This window comes from Tachyglossus aculeatus, chromosome 4 (assembly GCF_015852505.1).
Source record: "Tachyglossus aculeatus isolate mTacAcu1 chromosome 4, mTacAcu1.pri, whole genome shotgun sequence".
NCBI classification, from domain to species: domain Eukaryota; kingdom Metazoa; phylum Chordata; class Mammalia; order Monotremata; family Tachyglossidae; genus Tachyglossus; species Tachyglossus aculeatus.
Window position 1 is genome coordinate 121,324,437 of NC_052069.1, and position 18,476 is coordinate 121,342,912.

Sequence of the window (18,476 nt, forward strand, 5' to 3'; positions counted from 1 at the left end):
TCATACGTAACTCTGCTGTCCTGATCATTTTTCTGGGGAAAAAAAAAAGAAAAAACCTCAGTCCATCTCCCTTCTCCTTAAAAATCTCCAGTGGTTGGCCTTCCATCTCTATATCAAGCAGAAACTCCCTACCATTAACTTCAAAGCTAATCACCTTGCCCCCTTCTACCTAACCTCCCAACCCACACACTTCACTCCTCTAATGCCAAACTAATCCCTGTACCTCATCCTCATCTATATCGCTGCTGACCTCTCTGGCTTGGAACTCCTTCCCCTTTCGTATCCTACAGACCAGCACTCTCCTCACTTTTATATCCCTACTAAAATCATATCGCCTCCAAAAAGCTTTTCCTGACTAAGACCTGCGTCATCTGTGCACTTGGATCAGAAACCCTTAAGCATTTTCACCCCACACTCACAGCACTTACATACATATTTATCTGTAATTCATTTTAATTCTGGCTCCCTCTCTATTGGAAGCTCCTTTTGGTCCGGCATCATGTCTACCAATTATTTTGTTTTGTACTCTCCCAAGAGCTTAATACAGACCTCTGCACATAGTAAATGCTCAATAAATACCATTAATTTATTGATTCACCCCAAGAGCAGAAGGGCATTGGGGCTGAGGAAGCAGAGCTTCACGGTTCAGTCCAGCAGTCAAAAGCAAGGACCACCCCCAGCTGTGGCCTTCCAAATATTTTAAATGTTGAGATGGACATGTGATGTCTTGTCACAGTCCAGAGCAGGGGCTTCAGTCCTCCTCCCCTCCCTTATTACATCATCCTGGCTATCCATTTCCCTGGCAAGGAGAGAATTCTGCCCGCCCCCGCTCCCGCCACACACACACTTGGTTCTGAGTTATTGCTTGAGCCCTTAAAGCAGATTCAGACCTTACAGGATTCAGTTAACTCTAGGGCCATGTCTCCTACTCTGAAAAGACCATGCAGTGGTGAGGGTCACTTTTTCCTTTCATTTCACATCCTTTTGTTTTGTCTCTGACTAATTTAAACTTCAGTAAAATCAGCAAAGTGACTTGGGAAATTGGTCAGAGGCAACTGAGTAATTTCTGTAATGAAAAGCAGTATACCCTCTTGGGAAGGTACCCCAGAAGCACAACACAAATTCCCTGTCCTTAAGAAGGTCATGATCTAACAGGGAAGTCAGGCAGACACAAATTACTTGAAGATGGTGAAACTGAGAAAATATGAGTTATAACAATAATAATATATTGTGAGGTAAGAGCTGATCATATAATTGAATGTACAATTGAATATATGGATACACTCAAACACACACACACACACACAGTGTCAGAGTTGCTACAGGGTTTCTTGCGTTAATGTAGCCCAGTGTGTTTTAAAAATAACTGTGTGTAAAGCTTCCTGAAGTGAGTGTGGTTTTGGATGTTTTGAGGATTGGGGAGGTGGTGTAAGATTTGAAGCGGGAGGGAGTTTCAGGCAATGGCAACAACCTGAGCAAGAGATTGAAAGATTGGGGAGTGTTGAGAATTGGATGGAATGAAGAGTGTGAACCAGGGAATAGCAGGTGGTGTATAAGATCAGGAAGCCAGTGGACAACTGGAAGGCAAGGATAAGGACTTTATGCTTAATGCATAGGGAGATGGAAAATTACTGGAAGTTCTGATAATAATAATAATTACAGTGATAATAATTGTGACATTTGTTAAAATGTTTACAGTGTGCACAGTACTGTACTAAGTGCTAAGGTAGATAAAAGATAATCAGGGAAGACACAGTCCCTATACCAAATTGGCTCACAGTCTAAAAGGAACAGAACTCACAATTTTACTGATGAGGAAACTGAGGCACAGAGTTGTGCCTCATACAGAGGCAAGAGGCAGAGCTGGGGTTAGAACCCAGGTCCATTGAATCCCAGGTCTGAGCTCTTTCCACTAGGAGAAGCTGCTTCTGAAGGGTCAGTTTAGATAGAATGGCCAGTTTCATTATGAAATTTATGTGCTATACACTCAAGATTTAGTTTTATTCATCAATTTGGCTGGCACCAGTAATGGCTGTGGACCTTAGCCTGACCGCCCCAAAGACTCCTCTTCATGTTGATTTTAAACTCCTCTCCCTTCCCCCATTCAGGTCTTCACCAGCATTGTGGGCAGAGAAATGATCTAGAATAGTGAAATTAGGATAAAAACTATCATTAGGGGAATGAGGGAGGTAACAGGTAAAAGCATCTTCTGGATCTCTGAGGCAAAACATTTCTTTGACTTTTCCCTAAAATTATTTGGAAAATGGTCTCATTTCTCTACCAACTGTATTATATTGTACTCTCCCAGGTGTTTAGTATAGTGTTCTGTGTGCCGTAAGTGCTTAATAAAAACGATTCATTAATTGATTAGACCTGTTTGTATTATGACTTCCACTCTACCATGTCTATTACAGGGCCAGATAATTAATAAAAATAATAGTAATAATAATAATGGTATTTATTAATCACTTACTATGTGCTAAGCACTGGGGGTAGATAAAGGAAAATCACACTAGACACCATCCCTGGATAACATAGGACTCAAATTCTAAGAGGTTGGAAGAACAAGAACTTAGACTGTGAGCCCCATGTGAGAGAGAGACTATGTCTAACCTAATTAACTTGTCTACCCCAGTGCTTAGACCAGTGTTTAACACACAGAAAGCGCTTAACAAATATCATTTTTTAAATAAAGAAAGTATATAATCCCTGTTGTACATAGGCAGAAACTGAGGCACAGAGGTATCAAGTGACTTGCCCAAGTTCACACAGTGGATATGTAGCAGGCCAGGATTAGAATCCAGGCCTCCTGACTCCCCACGCCCATGTTCCATCTATTAGGCAGCACTGCTTTTCAGCCTATAGCTGGGCATGGAGCATGTTGGGATGGGTTTTGGGGTAAGGTTGGGCCTGAATTATTATTATTAATAATAATAATAATAATAATAGCGGTGGTATTTGTTAAGTGTCTACTATGTGTCGAGGACCGTTCTAAGCGCAGGAGTAGATACAAGGTAACCAGGTTGGTCACAGTCCCTGTTGCACATGGGTCCCACAGTCTTAATCCCCATTTTATGGGTGAGGTAACTGAGGCACAGAGAACTGACTTGCCCAAGGTCACACAGCAGACAAGTGTCAGCGCTGGGATCTCTTCCTCCCTTCAAGGCCCTGCTGAGAGCTCACCTCCTCCAGGAGGCCTTCCCAGACTGAGCCCCTTCCTTCCTCTCCCCCTCGTCCCCCTCTCCATCCCCCCATCTTACCTCCTTCCCTTCCCCACAGCACCTGTATATATGTATATATGGTTGTACATATTTATTACTCTATTTATTTTACTTGTACATTTCTATCCTATTTATTTTATTTTGTTGGTATGTTTGGTTCTGTTCTCTGTCTCCCCCTTTTAGACTGTGAGCCCACTGTTGGGTAGGGACTGTCTCTATGCGTTGCCAATTTGTACTTCCCAAGCGCGTAGTACAGTGCTCTGCACATAGTATGCGCTCAATAAATACGATTGATTGATTGATTGATTGATTGATTAGCACCCAAGTCCCTCTGAGTCCCAGGCCCGGGCTCTATCCACTAGGCCGTGCTGCTTTGATTCTGGTTGCTCCCATTCTGGGGATGATTTGCATTTGCCCACATTTGTTACCCACAGGAGCTGAGAACACCCCTCAGCCCCCACACCAGCAAGGCCCAGCCCACCTTGTGGGGGAGCAGGATTGAGTGGCGAGAGGGGCATTACGCTCGAGAATATGCATGTTCACAGCTCAGAGGATTAAAGGCCCATGTTCTTATCACTGCTGAACAGAGTATTATAAATCCAGTCTTAGAATACCAAATCCCCTCGTGGCTTGGCCATTGTTTGGGAATATTAAAAAGCCCTGAGACAGAAATAATCAGTTTCCGAGTGACACATTGTCAAATAAAACATTTCTCATATTATCCCTTTCTCTCCTTTCTTCCCAACCTCTCCCTCGACTGGATAATTTAACATGAAAAATAGATTAAAATGAGGCCAGGTTGAACGGCTGTCTAAGTTTGACTTTTCAGAAGGAACTCGGCAGGCATGTTATTTTTGGTATTTAAACAAGGGCGCTGCAGGCAGAGGGGCCCAGAAGAAGAGTGTTTCCTCTGAGGCAGGAGCCTTTAGTGTCAAAGGCAAAATTGGGACTGCTTTGCCAGGGTTTATCCTGGGACAGCAGCCTTTGCCCTCTTAATCCAAGTGGGATAGCTCAATCTGGGCATTTTAGAACAAATTCCCTTGAGGGCTAGGGGGTGGCTGGAGCATCACCAAGATGGTGGTAGCGATTTCAGTCCTGTTGGCTTTGATGGGAGGGGATCAGCAAGGAAAGGAAAAAGGAGCTGAAACAGCAGGAGCAGAGTAGGTCTGTTTAGCACTCACTGGGCATTGTGTTAGAGCATTTCTCAAATTCTGCTTTGAGAGAAAATGTGTGTGTGTGTGTGTGTGTCTGTGTGTGAGCGCGCACAACGCCATGCACAAAGTTATGATGCAGTGGACAAAGGGACTCTGTGGGTATATGGGTCCAGCAAGACCTGGGGGACAGAGGGCAGAGAAGTAATGTGGCCTCGTGGAAAGAGCACAGGCCTGGGAATCAGAGGACCTAGGTTCTAATCCCAGCTCTGCCACATGACTGCTGTGTGTTCTTGGGCAAACCCCTTCACTTTTCTGTGCCTCAGTTACCTCATCTGTAAAATGGGGATTAAGATTGTGAGCCCCATGTGGTACATGGACTGTGTCCAACCTGATTAGCTTTATATCTGCCCCAGTGCTTTGTACGGTGCCTGGCACGTAGGGAACACTTAATTCCATTTAAAAAACAAAAAAGAAGGGCAGCAAGTCTGTATGGATCCAGAATGGATAAATTCCTACTAACGCGTCAACATTGTCAGAAAAAAAACAGCATGACCTAGTGGAAACAGCACAGGCCCGGGAGTCAGAAGGACCTGGGTTCCAATCCCAGCTATATCACTTGTCTGCTGTGTGACCTTGGGCAAGTCACTTTACTTCTCTATGCCTGTTACCTCATCTGTAAAATGAGGATTAAAACTGTGAGCACCATGTGGAACTTGGACTGGTCCAAACATATTACCTTGTTTCTAACCCTGTGTTAAGTACAGTGCTGGATACATAGTAAGTGCTTAACAAATACCATTACTATTATTATTAGTAGTAACAGAGTGAAAAGAGCACAGGGCTGGGAGTCAGAGAACTTGAGTTCTAATCCTGGCTGTACCACTGGCCTGCTGCGTGACTTTGAGAAGTCAGACATCATCTCTGCCTCAGTTTCCTCATGTGTAAAATGGGGATTCAATACCCATTCTCCCTCCCCCTTAGTCTGTGAGTCCCAAGTGGAACAGGGACTGCGTTCAACTTGATTATCTAGCATCTACCCCCTTGCTTAGTACAGTACTTGGTACATAGTAAGCACTTAAACAAATACCATTATCATCATCAGAGCCATGACTGGGCACCCACCAGCAGAGATAGGTTTTCCCCTCCCCCACGGCCTACACTGGATCATCACAGAGGTAGAGTGAGTAAGGATGACCCCATTTTCTGAGTCTTGAAACTGTTTTCCCTCCCTGAGACTGCACTGCTACTATAATGATTCCAAGAGGGTAAGGAACAGGGAAGGATTTCCATCTTTCATTTTTTTTTCTGCTCTCTCTGTAGTGGAATATGGAAATTCTCCAAACCAGAAGTGGAAAGGTAAAACTAATAACCTCTGGTCCTGTGCAGGTTGTAATTTTACTGAAACAAAATCCTCTTGGTGGGGCCCAATCTAATAGACAGGTATTTTTATTTTCTGAGCTCTAAATGATTTCCCAAACTTTGACTGCAGCAGCCCCAGGTGTACACAGCATATATCTGATTTAGGCATGCGGGAAGGAGCTATTCTGTGTATCTCTATTGACACTGTCATTGCTCAAGATTTCACACTACTCTTTCACTTAGCTCTCTACAAAGCAGAATCCTCCTGCGTCTTCTCTTGCTCCTGAACCACTGACTCTGTCCACTCTGCTCTTCCTCTCCCTACATGAGCCTGTCCTGTCAATCGATCAATTCATCAAGAGTGTTTATTGAGCACTAACTGTTTAGTACTAAAGAGAGTTGTACTAAAAGCTTGGGAGGATACAGTTGCACTAGTAGAGCCTATTCCTGCTGAGGAGGAGTTTAGAGTCTAGTTGTTTGGGGTCCATCCCCAGGCATCCAAGATGTCTGTCCCACCCACAACTCTAGCACTTTCTGTCATTTTTCTTGTGGCCTAACTGAGGGGAAAATTAGGTGAGATGGTCATACTATTACTAATGATAACAATGATGATAATAAATTAGGATATTTGGTAAGCATTTACCATGGGCCAAGCGCTGTATTAAGCACTGAGGTAGATAACAAAATCATCAGGTTGGACACAGTCCCCATCCCATATACGGTTCACAGTCTAATGGGGGGACAAACAGCAGGTATTGAATTCCCATTTTTACAGATATGGAAACTGATGCACGGAAAAGTGAAGTGATTTGCTTCACCCAGTGTTCACCCAGCAGGCAAACGTTTGATGTGGGATTGGATCCCAGGTCTCCTGACTCCTGGGCCTGTACTCTGCACTAGGCCACACTTCTCCTCCAAGATGTCCTAGAGAAGGTTGTTCCTGGGGAGATGTTGGCTGGAGAACACTGTAGGAGTGCCTCCTGTTCATCTTTCTCTTGCTGGTTGTTGGGTAGAGTTCTGTTTGCATGGTTTCCAGCAGCCTCTTCCGCTACTGCTTTGGGCTTGAGTAATCAAGCACGTAGGCCCTATCCAATCAAATGCAGCTTGCCAAGTAGGTGGGGACTCCATAAGTACCCCTGGACTGGCTGTTGACTGAATGCCTGTGGGTCTGAGAAGGATTACCAAGTTGAATGTGACACAGGGTGGACAACGGAGCTAACCAGTGCCTGATGGTTCCCTGGAAGAAGTATCCGGAGGGGCTTTTGGATGGTATCATAGGTGTCTTCTTCAAAAGTAGCAGTAAAACAATCCCATCCAGAGCCCTTTTAGTGGTGTTAGGGACGGATAATGGGAAGAAGCCTCATTTCTCCCACCGTGGTGGAGGGATTTTACCCTCCAGAGAGAGTCTGAATTGTCTTCTTATCCACTAACTTCCAGCTTCAAAGTCCCTGTATTTTAGGGCCCCCTAAGTCTCCTTTCCCACCCACCCCACACCAGAGCTCAAGCAGCTCTGTCTGGGAACTAAAGCGTTACCTTTTCCTAACATAAGTCTGCTAAATTGGGAAAGTCAAGTTGTGCAAAGTCATTCCGCCTCCCTGAGCCCTTCTCCCTATTACTGTCAATTACGAGACCAAATGAGAAAACAGATGAGGCTGGGGAGGGGAGGAGGCGGGGGAATCCTAATGAGAGCTGCCATATTGTGTTCCCAGAGTGGTTTGCTGCAGCAGATTGGAAGCTGGGGCCAGCAGTTCCTCCTGTCTCCACTCAGAATCACTCTGACTACCATGCTTGCTTCCTTGGGGTCAGGCACCTGTCAAAGCATAAAATGCTTCAAGGATCAAGTTCCCAGAAACCCATGGAAAATCAGTGTCCCACTGTGAACTTTCTTTGCCCAAAAGCAAACCCTGATATGCCTCAAGCCTACCCTAACCAGTCAGTTTCCCATTATGGATGAGGACGATGCTCACTGGTTTGCCTAATTTATCCAACATCTCCCTTTGCTCACTGTCCTCTTGGGTGAACCGAAGAGCTGATAAGTGGTTTTCTGCTGATAAGGAATGATGAAAATGCTTAGGTGAAGTATTTCTTTCCTGAAGGGATTGTCTGGGGCATTGTATGGATAATGATGGATTTAGAAATATTCTCTAGCATATATTCATTCAGTTGTATTTATTAAGTGCTTACTGTGTACAGAGCTCTGTACTAAGTGCTTGGGAAAGTACCATACAACAATAAACAGTGACAATCCCTGCCCACAGTGAGCTCACAGTCTGGGTGGGGGAATGCACCCTTCTGTGTTCAGACCCCAACCAATCCAGGACCTTGGGTAATTTAAAAGTTCCTCATGGTTCACTCCTCAAACACTCATCTGACTGCCTCCTTGAATTGAATGAGAGTCTCCATCTCTAAGGCAGGTGCCTTTTATCATTGGTGCTCTCTTAGCTGCCTTCTGAAAGCATTTATGTTGTCTTCCCAAATGTGTGTAATTATTATTTTAAAATAGTAATTACCCAAGATAATAACAATAAAAGTCATAATTGTGGTACTTACTATAAGCCTGAAGCAATTGGATCAGACACAGTTCCTGTCCCACTTGGAGCTTACAATGTAAGGGAGGGTAATACTGAGGCAGGGAGAAATCAAGTGATTTTCCCCAGGTCTCATAACCAGAATATGGTAGAGCCTGAATTACACCCAAGTCTCCCGACTTCTACTCCTGTTCTTTTCCACTAGGCCATGCCACTTCACTCATATGCATTCTCACTGTGGGCAGGGAGTGTGTCTGTTTATTGTTATACTGTGCTCTCCCAAGCACTTAGTATAGTACTTTGCATACAGTAAGTGCTCAATAAATATGATTGAATGAATGGATGTGTTCTGTGTAGACCCACAAGTCTTGGGGAGTCAATTTCAGGTGGCAGTCTGTGTTTCAGGCAGTGGTCTGTGTGTGTTTCAGTGGAGGGTGACTGTTATGGGCACAAAATGCTATCATTGTTGTAAATGAAACACAAAAGAATTTGGGGAACAGAAGCTCTCTGGCCTTTAACCTTTGATTATTCACTCCTCATCCCTTCTCCAGGGTGGGCTGATCGCTCTGCTCCTGCTCCTGCTCGTGTTCACGGTGGCACTGTATGCCCAGCGCCGCTGGCACAAGCGGAGGCACATCCCACAGAAAAGTGCCAGCACGGAGGCCACCCACGAGATCCACTACATCCCCTCGGTGCTGCTGGGGCCTCAAGCCCGTGAGACGTTCCGCAGTTCGCGCCTGCAGGCCCACAACTCGGTCATCGGGGTGCCCATCCGCGAGACCCCCATCCTGGACGACTATGACTACGACGAGGAGGAAGAGGAGCAGCCCCGGAGGGCCAACCACTTGTCTCGAGAGGATGAGTTTGGGAGCCAGGTGACCCGGACTCTGGAGAGTTTAGGTCGGGCCAGTGAGGAGAAGACTGACTTTGAAAAGAAAGGTTGGTTTCTCCCTCTCCTCCCATCTGTCTCTTTCTCTCTAATCAATCAAGCCGTCATATTTAATGAGCCCTCACTGTGTGCAGAACACTGTTCTAAGTACTTAGGAGAGTACAAAATAACAGAGTTGGTAGGCATGTTCCCTGCCCACAAGGAACATACAGTCTAGAGGTGGAGACAGATATTAAAACAAGTTATGGATATGTACATAAGTGCTGCAGAGCTGAGGGTTGGGTGAATAAAGGGTATAAATCCAAGTGCAAGGGTGACACAGAAGGGAGAGGGAATAGGGGAAATGAGGGCTTAGTCGGAGAAGACTTCTTGGAGATGTGATTTTAATAAGGTTTTGAAGGTGGGGAGAGTGATTGTCGGATATAAAGGAGGAGTATATTCCAGGCCATAGGCAGGATGTGGGCAGTTAGTTGAGATAGAGTAGTTTGGTGTTAGAGGATTAAGTGTGTGGGCTGGATTGCAGTAGGAAATCAGAGAGATAAAGTAGATGGGGGCAAGGTGATAGAGTGCTTTAAAGCCAATAGTAAGGAGTTTCTGTTTGATATGGAAGTGGATGGGCAACAGTGGGAAGTTCTTAAGGAGTGGGAAGACATCTTCTGGTGGATATTCTAGCAGGACTGGGGGAACCTGGTCCTCAGCTGACTTTTTCCTTTTTGCCACACTCTACAAGTGATAGATTGTGACCTAGGCTGCAGTATTGAAGCTCCACCACAACCCTTGGGGGTTTGATAGACTCTGTGACTTCCTGCCTTGACTCTCTGGTTCATCTTTTTCTGGGGTGCCCTGTCACGTTGCTTCATTTATCATTAGAAATAATAATAATAATAATGATGGCATTTCTTACAGCGCCAAGCACTGTGGTATATACAGCGTAATCAGGTTGTCCCACATAGAGCTCACAGTCTTAATCCCCATTTTCTAGATGAGGTAACTGAGGCACAAAGAAGTTAAGTGACTTGCCCATATTCACAAAGCTGACAAGTGGCAGAGGCAGGATTAAAACCCACCAGCCCTGACTCCCAAGCCCACGCTCTGTCCACCAAGCCACGCTGCTTCTCGTGGCTTAGAAACCCATCCCACCACCTAGAGCCCAGAATCTTGGCTGTGAGCTTCGTTATTCATTCTACTCTACTGCCGCCTCTCAGTGAGACATTGAAAGATGGCAGTGTTGTGGCTAAGAATGATGGGTTAGGCCATGCAGGAAATGGCTGGGATCATCTCAAGACTTCCATGTGGAGAAGTGACTTAGGGAGCCTCCTTCACTTTAAATATCATGAGAGAATTCCCTAAATTCCTAGATCTCTTTCATGTGGCCTAGAAGGAACACAGATTAGGTTGGCTGATTTTTCTTTCCTCGGCCTCTGAAGGGTAGTTAAAAAGAATCACATCAGAAGTGCTCAGTTCTATAAAATATTAGTGATTACACTTCTTGAACATGATTGGTTTCCCATAAGAGAGTTGCATTTCTACCTACAAATGCCCTGTCATCACATCTGTGTAATCGGGGGTTATCTCTGGGACATGGACATCTGTCCATCAATTAGTGCTGCTGCTTCTGGGTTCAAGGGGCTGCTCTCATGAACACCTTTAAATGGGTTCCAGGTCTGAACTTAATAGAGGGGGAGGTTCTTCTCTGCTGCTCAGGCCTCTGGCTAGAAGTTACACATCAGGTTGGATCCCTGAGTAAACAAACTCTCTCACTCTCTGAGGGGGCCAGCTCTGGTCAAGGGGGTCACAAAATTTCAGGGGAGCCCTGTAGTCCCTCCCAACCCCAGACCACAAATCTGGTGTCAGGGCCCTATCAGGGCCTCTCTCCCTGACCCCTAAGTAGTTTGGATCAGTCCTGCACACTCTGGTTTTGACTTGGTGCTTGACAATTTTGTAGTTGGAGAGATAAGGAAAGGGAAGGCTTTTGGATTACCAATCCCAAGCCCTTCCCTCCTTCTGAGCCAGGCTGTCTCTTTTCAGGTATTCATGCAAACCCAGCAAGGCTGGCTTAAAAGATTAAGCTGTTGTTTGCCTACTAAACCAAAGGCAGGTGTTTCTAAGATAAGGTTTTGGTTTTTTTGAGTGGGGGGGAGGTGAAAGAAGTAGGAGAGAATGCTCTGTGGTCCTTTGTTATGGTGTATTGTTAAACTTGTCATCTTTGTCACTTCAGCTAATGGCAGTTTCCTTTTATTTTTAACATTTTTCCTTTTGATGTGGCTCCTTTGTTCCACCTCTGGGCTGGTCCCCAAGATTAATTGTAGAGTGCTGTCGGGTTTACTGTTTTCCAGGATTTCAGGTAGCCATCTTGTCAGCAGTGTCACTGCCTTCCTTGAGCATATCAGCATTGTAATTGCCACCTCCAACAAAAGCAAGCAAAAAGTGAGTGAATAAATGAATAATAAGTGGAATAAATAAATTGACATGCACATAATGGTTAAGGGGGACGGATGGAATAACCTGACCAAGAAGAGGAGTTTAGTCAGGGAACCACCCCTGGAGGAGGTGGGTTTTTTTAGGAACTTTTAAGATTTGGAGGAATGTGTTTGCGTGAGTGTGAATCTCGGGCAAGGGAAAGTTGTGAGCAGTGAGTTGGAAATAGGAAAGTAACACTGCTGGCTGGATCTAGATAAGGTGATTCATTCATTCACTCATTTATTGAGCGCTTACTGTGTGCAGAGTACTGTACTAAGCGCTTGGGAAGTACAAATTGGCAACATAGAGATGGTCCTTACCCAACAATGGGCTCACAGTCTAGAAGGGGGTAACAGACAACAAAGCAAAACATGTAGGCAGCTGTCAAAACCGTTAGAATAAATAGAATTATAGCTATATGCATGTCATTAATAAAAGAGTAGTATGTGCAAGAAAAATAGAGTAATAAATATGTACAAATATGTACAGGTGTTGTGGGGAGGGGGAGGAGATAGGGCGGGGGGGTGATGGGGAGGAGGAGAAGAAAAAGGGGGCTCAGTCTGGGAAGGCCCCCTGAAGGAGATGAGCTCTCAGTAGGGCTTTTAAGGGAGGAAGAGAGCTAGTTTGGTGGATGTGTGGAGGGAGGGCATTCCAGACCAGGGAAGGATGTGGGTCAGGGGTCGACGATGGGATAGGCAAGGCACAGTGAGGAGGTTAGTGGCAGAGGAGCAGAGGGTGCAGGCTGGCCTGTAGAAAGAGAGAAGGGAGGTGAGGTAGGAGAGGGCGAAGTGATGGATAGCCTTGAAGCCGAGAGTGAGAAGTTTTTGCTTGATTTGTAGGTTGACAGGCAACCACTAGAGATTTTTGAGGAGGGGAGTGACATGCCCAGAGCATTTCTGTACAAAGATAATCCAGGCAGCACAGTGAAGTATAAACTGAAGTGGAGAGAGACAGGAGGAAGGGAGATCAGAGAAGAGGCTGATGCAGTAATCTAGTTGGGATAAGATGAGAGATTGAACCAGTAAGGTAGCGGTTTGGATGGAGAGGAAAGGGCAGATCTTGGTGATGTTGTGGAAGTGAGACCAGCAGTTTTTGGTGATGGATTGGATGTGTGGGGTGAATGAGAGAGCAGAGTCACAGATGACACCATGGTTCTGGGCTTGTGAGACAGGAAGGATGGTAGTGCCATCTACAGTGATGGGAAAGTCAGGGAGAGGACAGAGTTTGGGAGGGAAGATAAGGAGCTCAGTCTTGGACTTACTGAGTTTTAGATGGCGGGCAGACATCCAGATGGAGATGTCCTGAAGGCAGGAAGAGATGGAAGGAGGGAGAGAGATCAGGGGCGGGGATGTAGATTTGGGTGTCATCAGCGTAGAGATGATAGTTCAAGCTGTGGGAGCAAATGAGTTCACCAAGGGAGGGAGTGTAGATAGAGAACAGAAGGGGACCCAGAACCGACCCTTGAGGAACCCCTCAGTAAAGGGATGGGAGGGGGAGGAGGAGCCTGCAAAGGAGACTGAGAATGAATGGCCAGAGAGACAAGAGGAGAACCAGGAGAGGATGGAGTCTGTGAAGCTAAGGTTGGATAGCGTGTTGAGGAGAAGGGAGTGGTCCACAGTGTTGAAGGCAGCTGAGAGGTCGAGGAGGATTAGGACAGAGTAGGAGCCATTGAATTTGGAAAGAACGAGGTCATTGATGATCTCTGAGAGGGCAGTTTCAGTGGAGTGTAGGGGACAGAACCCACATTGGAGGGGGTCTAGGAGAGGTTGATGTTGACAAATTCAAGGCAGCAAGTGTAGATGACTTGTTCTAGGAGTTTGGAAAGGATTGTTAGGAGGAAGATAGGGCAATAACTAGAAGGGGCAGTGGGGTCAAGAGGTTTTTTTAGGATGGGGGTGAAGTGAACATGTTTGAAGGCAAAGGGGAAGGAACCAGTGAAGAGTGATGATAATGCTGGTATTTGTTAACCACTTACTATGTGCCAGTCACTATACTAAGTTCTGTGGTGGATGCAACCAAATCAGGTTGGACACAGTTCCTTGTGCTATGTGGGTCTCACAATCTCATTCCTCATTTTACGGATGAGGTAACTGAGGCACAGAGAAGTTACTTGACTTGCCCAAGATCACATATCAGACAAGTGGTGGACCGGGGATTAGAACCCATGACCTTCTGACTCCCAGGCTCCTTGTTCTATCCACTAGGCCATAATGCTTCTCTGTATGAAAGGTGACCTTTCATGCAGTTACTAATGGATCTGCTTCTGGTACCCATGATGCCTTCATGCCCTGTATTTTTATTTTTAACACCTGGCTTTCCTCCCATTTGACTGCTGCAGTCAAATCTCCTGTGTTGGAAGGACAGTGGAAGTGGAGTGAAATGTCTCAGAAACAAGGCAGAGTGGTGGTAATGACACATTCTAGGTTCTGCAAACTTTAGTAACAAGCATTTACTGTGACCCTAAGACACCATTATATTACATCGCATAACTTGCATCCTATATAGCTATTGCTTCCAGGCCTCTTTTCTCTGGCATTATTGATTGCCATCAGTGACCACACCTTCAAAACAGAGGTTAAATTGAAAATAAGCGAAGGATCAGAAGTAGATATACAGGAAGATGAGAGGGGAAAGAGAAGAGGACAATAGCTGACAGATAGCCTTGGCTGTTGGGTTCAGTCGTCTCCCTCTTATCCCAGCTCTCCACATTATGTGGGCACAATGCTTATAGATGGAGTGATCTTAGAAGCCTTCTTTCTTAAGGAAAGCATTCTGAAGTAGGTGGAATAAAGCGGTACCAGCTAAAGTATCTGGGCCTCGTCCCCACTTCAGACTTGTGTTCCTTTTGTGTGAAGGACGCACTCCAGGGGAAGAACACTGTTAATGAGCAGCTAGTGACACCCTCTCCACAGTGAGCTCTTATCTCCCTCTTCCTCCAACATGATCATGGGAAAATAAATTCGTTCTTGTCCCAACCAGGCACAGGTGACTTAGAATGAGAAGCAGCATGGCACAGTGAATAGAGCTTGGGCCTGGGAGTCAGAAGGTCATGGATTCTAATCCTGGCTCTTCCATTTGTCTGCTGTGTGACCTTGAGCAAGTTGCTTCACTTCTGTGGGCCTCAGGTACCTCATCTGTAAAATGGGGATCGAGACTGTGAGCCCCAAGTGAGACAGAGACTCTGTCCAACCCAATTTGCTTATATCCAACTCATCGTTTAGTACAGTGCCTGGTAAATAGCACTTAACAAACACCTGGATTAGTATCATAATAAATATCATAATTATTTATTATTATGATTAATGAAGACTTTCCCAGCATTCTGCAAGCAGTAAGCACTTAATAAATGCTATTACTACTTCTCCTCTCCCAACAAAGCTCTATCGTTGAACCCTTCCTCAAAGGGCCCAAGAAAGGAGATGAAGCATGGGTGCCAGGAATATTTAAATATAGAGATTCACTATGGCACTCATATCTGTGCTCTGATTTTACCCCTGGGGCCAGAGGGATAGTAACAGATTGGCCACAGACCAATGAAACACATAACAACCAAGCCATATGGGGAGGAATTGCTTTGTTCAAAACAAGGTAAACTGACCTTCCTTATCCACTGGGCTTGTGCAGGGGTTTGACCAATCAAGCATGGTCAGCTTCAACCCACAGCAGAACTTCTGGGGGAAATCAACTTCCTTAACTGGGAAATGGCTGTTGTTTCCTGAGGCAGGTTGCTGTTCCACTGCAAAAGAGAAGGCCTATTCACAATACAGCCAAAGAAACTATAGAAAGCAAAGAAATCCATTTATTTAGTGTGCACCAAGTGGATCCCAAGTAGACTTAATTTCTTCATGTCCCAGTTTCCTCATGTTTGAAATAGTGATAAAATTCCTGTCCACCCTCCCTCTTAGATTGTGAGCCCTAATTACTGTGAATCTGCCCTAGTGCGTAGCATGACGTTTGACACTTAAACATCATCATTATTTTTATTTTCATTAAATGAGTGGAAAGTTGCATGACCTAATGGTAAAGAGCGTAGTACTGGAAGTCAGGAGACCTGGGTTGTATTTTCCTCCTCACCTCTTGCCTGCTGTGTGACTTTGGGCAAGTTCCATAACTTCTCCATGCCTCAGTTTCTTTACCTGCAGTGTGTGGATTAATCAATCAATCAATCATATTTATTGAGTGCTTACTGTGTGCAGAGTATTGTACTAAGCTCTTGCGAGAGTACAGTATGACAGACACATTCCCTGTCCCATGAGCTCACAGTCTAATTTGGGAGACAGACATTACTATAAATAGATTAAGGATATGTACATAATAGCTGTGTGGCTGGGAGGGGGATGAATAAAGGGAGAAAATCAGGGTGATGCAGAGGGGAGTGGAAGAAAAGGAAAAGAGGGCTTAGAGAAGACCTCTTGGGGGAAATGCACCTTCAATAAGACTTTAAAGTGGGCAAGGGTAATTGTCTCCTCACTCTTGGCTTCAACGCCTTCCATCACCTTGCCCCGTCCTACCTCACCTCCCTTCTCTCCTTCTACAGCCCAGCCCGCACTCTCCGCTCTTCTGCCCCTAACCTCCTCACTGTGCCTCGTTCTCGCCTGTCCCACCGTCGACCCCCGGCCCACGTCCTTCCCCTGGCCTGGAATACCCTCCCTCCACACATCCGCCAAGCTAACTCTCTTCTTCCCTTCAAAGCCCTATTGAGAGCTCACCAGGAGGCCTTCCCAGACTGAGTCCCCTTATTCCTCTCCTTCTTCCCATTCCCCCCTTCTGCCCTACCTCCTTCCCCTCCCCAAAGCATTTGTATATATTTGTACAGATTTATTACTCTATTCATTTTACTTGTACATATTTACTACTCTATTTTGTTAATGTGCATATAGCTATAATTCTATATGTTCTGATGATTTTGACACCTGTCTACATGTTTTGTTTTGTTATCTGTCTCCCCCTTCTAGACTGTGAGCCCATTGTTGGTTAGGGACCGTCTCTATATGTTGCCGACTTGTACTTCCCAAGCGCTTAGTACAGTGCTCTGCACACAGTAAGCGCTTAGTAAATACAATTGAATGAATATGGAGAGAGAGGACTTGTCAAACCAGAGGCAGGACATGGGCAAGAGGTTGGTGGCGAGATAGCGGAGACTGAGGTACAGTGAGAGGGTTAGCGTTGGAGGAGTGAAATGTGTGGGCTGGGTTGTAGTAAGAGAGTAGCTACGTCATTAGGAGGGTCCAAGGTGACTGAGTGTTTTAAAGCCGATGGTAAGGAGTTTCTGTTTGATTTGGAGGTGGGTGGGTAACCACTGGAGGTTCTTGAGGAGTGGGGGAACATGGACTAAACCTTTTCGTAGAAAAATGATCCAGGCAACTCTGTAAAGTATGAAATGGGGAGAGGCAGGAGGCAGGGAGGTCAACAAAGAGGCTGATACAGTAATCAAGGCAGGGATTAAATTTATTAAACATCCATTCTCCTTTCCCCTTAGACTGTGATCCCCATGTGGGACAAGGACTGTGTCTGATCTAAGTGTAGTGGATCTACCCCAGTGCTTGGCACATAGTAAGCACTTAGCACTTTCCACAGTTCTTCTTCATATTATCATTACTATGAATGGAGGATAGAACACTTTCTCCTCTCTGTCATAATAAAGAACTCTGTCATGATTTATCATCCTGGGAGGACAAGACCTCTAGAAGAAAGGGTTTTAGGTTGTTGCCTAGGGATGGATTAGTCAGAGTGCCCTCTGAACCCAGAGAGAAGCTGAAATTTGAACTAGGTATTCCATGGCCTTACTTAACCCAGCAAGGCTCTCTTCCTTTCCAGCCTAAGCCTGGGTATGCTAGGTCGATAATATGAATGATCTGAAGACTGTAAGTTAGAGGAGCAAGGTGTTGTCAGCCAGCTAGCTACCAGAAGCTTTGGGACCTCGAGTGGCAAGTGTGGCGCTTTAGGAAAAAGTAGATGATGGTTTGCTGGGTCCACTGGAAAGCTGTTTCTTTTAAAAGGGAAAGCAGAATGGATAGGTCAGAAGCAGTGTTGCCTAGTGGAAAGATCATGGACCTGAGATTCAGAGGACTTGGGTTCTGATTCTGGTTCTGACACTTTTGTGACCTTAGGCAAGTCACTAAACTTCTCTGTGCCACATTCCCTGACCTGCAAAATGAGGATTCAATACCTGATCCCCTTCCTACTTAAAATGTGAGCCTCATGTGGGACCTGACCTGATGATCTTATTTCTACCCTAGTGCTTAGTACAGTTCCTGGAACACAGTATGTGCTTAACAAATTATCACAATATTTAGGTGGATCTGGGCATAAAGGGAAGCCACACAACTGAATAAAGGAGAGAACCATCTCAGGAAAAGACCTGGGTATAGGAAAGAGTGGGATATGGAGGCTCCTTGTCAGCTTCTGTATGAAGGTCTTCCAGAATGCCCTTTGTTCACTCTGAGTTTTGAATAGAATGCTGTTAGGGAATTAGAGAACTGCTTCTGACTATAAGCATCCATCTGGTTATAATACAGGCAGATGTAGCTGTGAACATTCTCATGGCATTGATGGAGGCACATGTAGCCTAATGCAAGTTTTCCTGAAACCAGAGCTCATCAGGACCATCTCCCCAGCACTATAGACAACAGAATATATTTATTAAGGACTTGCTATATGCCAGACACTGGGGTAGATGCAGGATAATCAGATCAGAGGCAGGCCTTTTCCCACACGGTGCTCAAGGTCTTAGAGGGAGAACAAATAATAATAATAATTAATAATTGTGCTGTTTAAGTACTTACTATGTGCTTTGCACTGTACTAAGCTCTGGGGTAGGTACAAGCAAAGTGGGTTGGACACAGTCCCTTTTCCTTGTGGGGCT

General features: G+C 45.3%; 1 protein-coding gene across 4 annotated transcripts in view; it reads left to right on the top strand.

Annotated features, from left to right (window-relative positions):
• ASTN2 (astrotactin 2) overlaps positions 1 to 18,476 on the top strand; it is an 854,016-nt gene that overhangs the window by 184,300 nt on the left and 651,240 nt on the right. For all 4 annotated transcript variants that reach the window (XM_038744812.1, XM_038744813.1, XM_038744815.1 and 1 more), the window contains exon 3: positions 8,814 to 9,201. In XM_038744812.1, the coding sequence (XP_038600740.1) occupies positions 8,814 to 9,201 (388 nt within the window). The remainder of the gene's footprint in view (positions 1 to 8,813; positions 9,202 to 18,476) is intronic.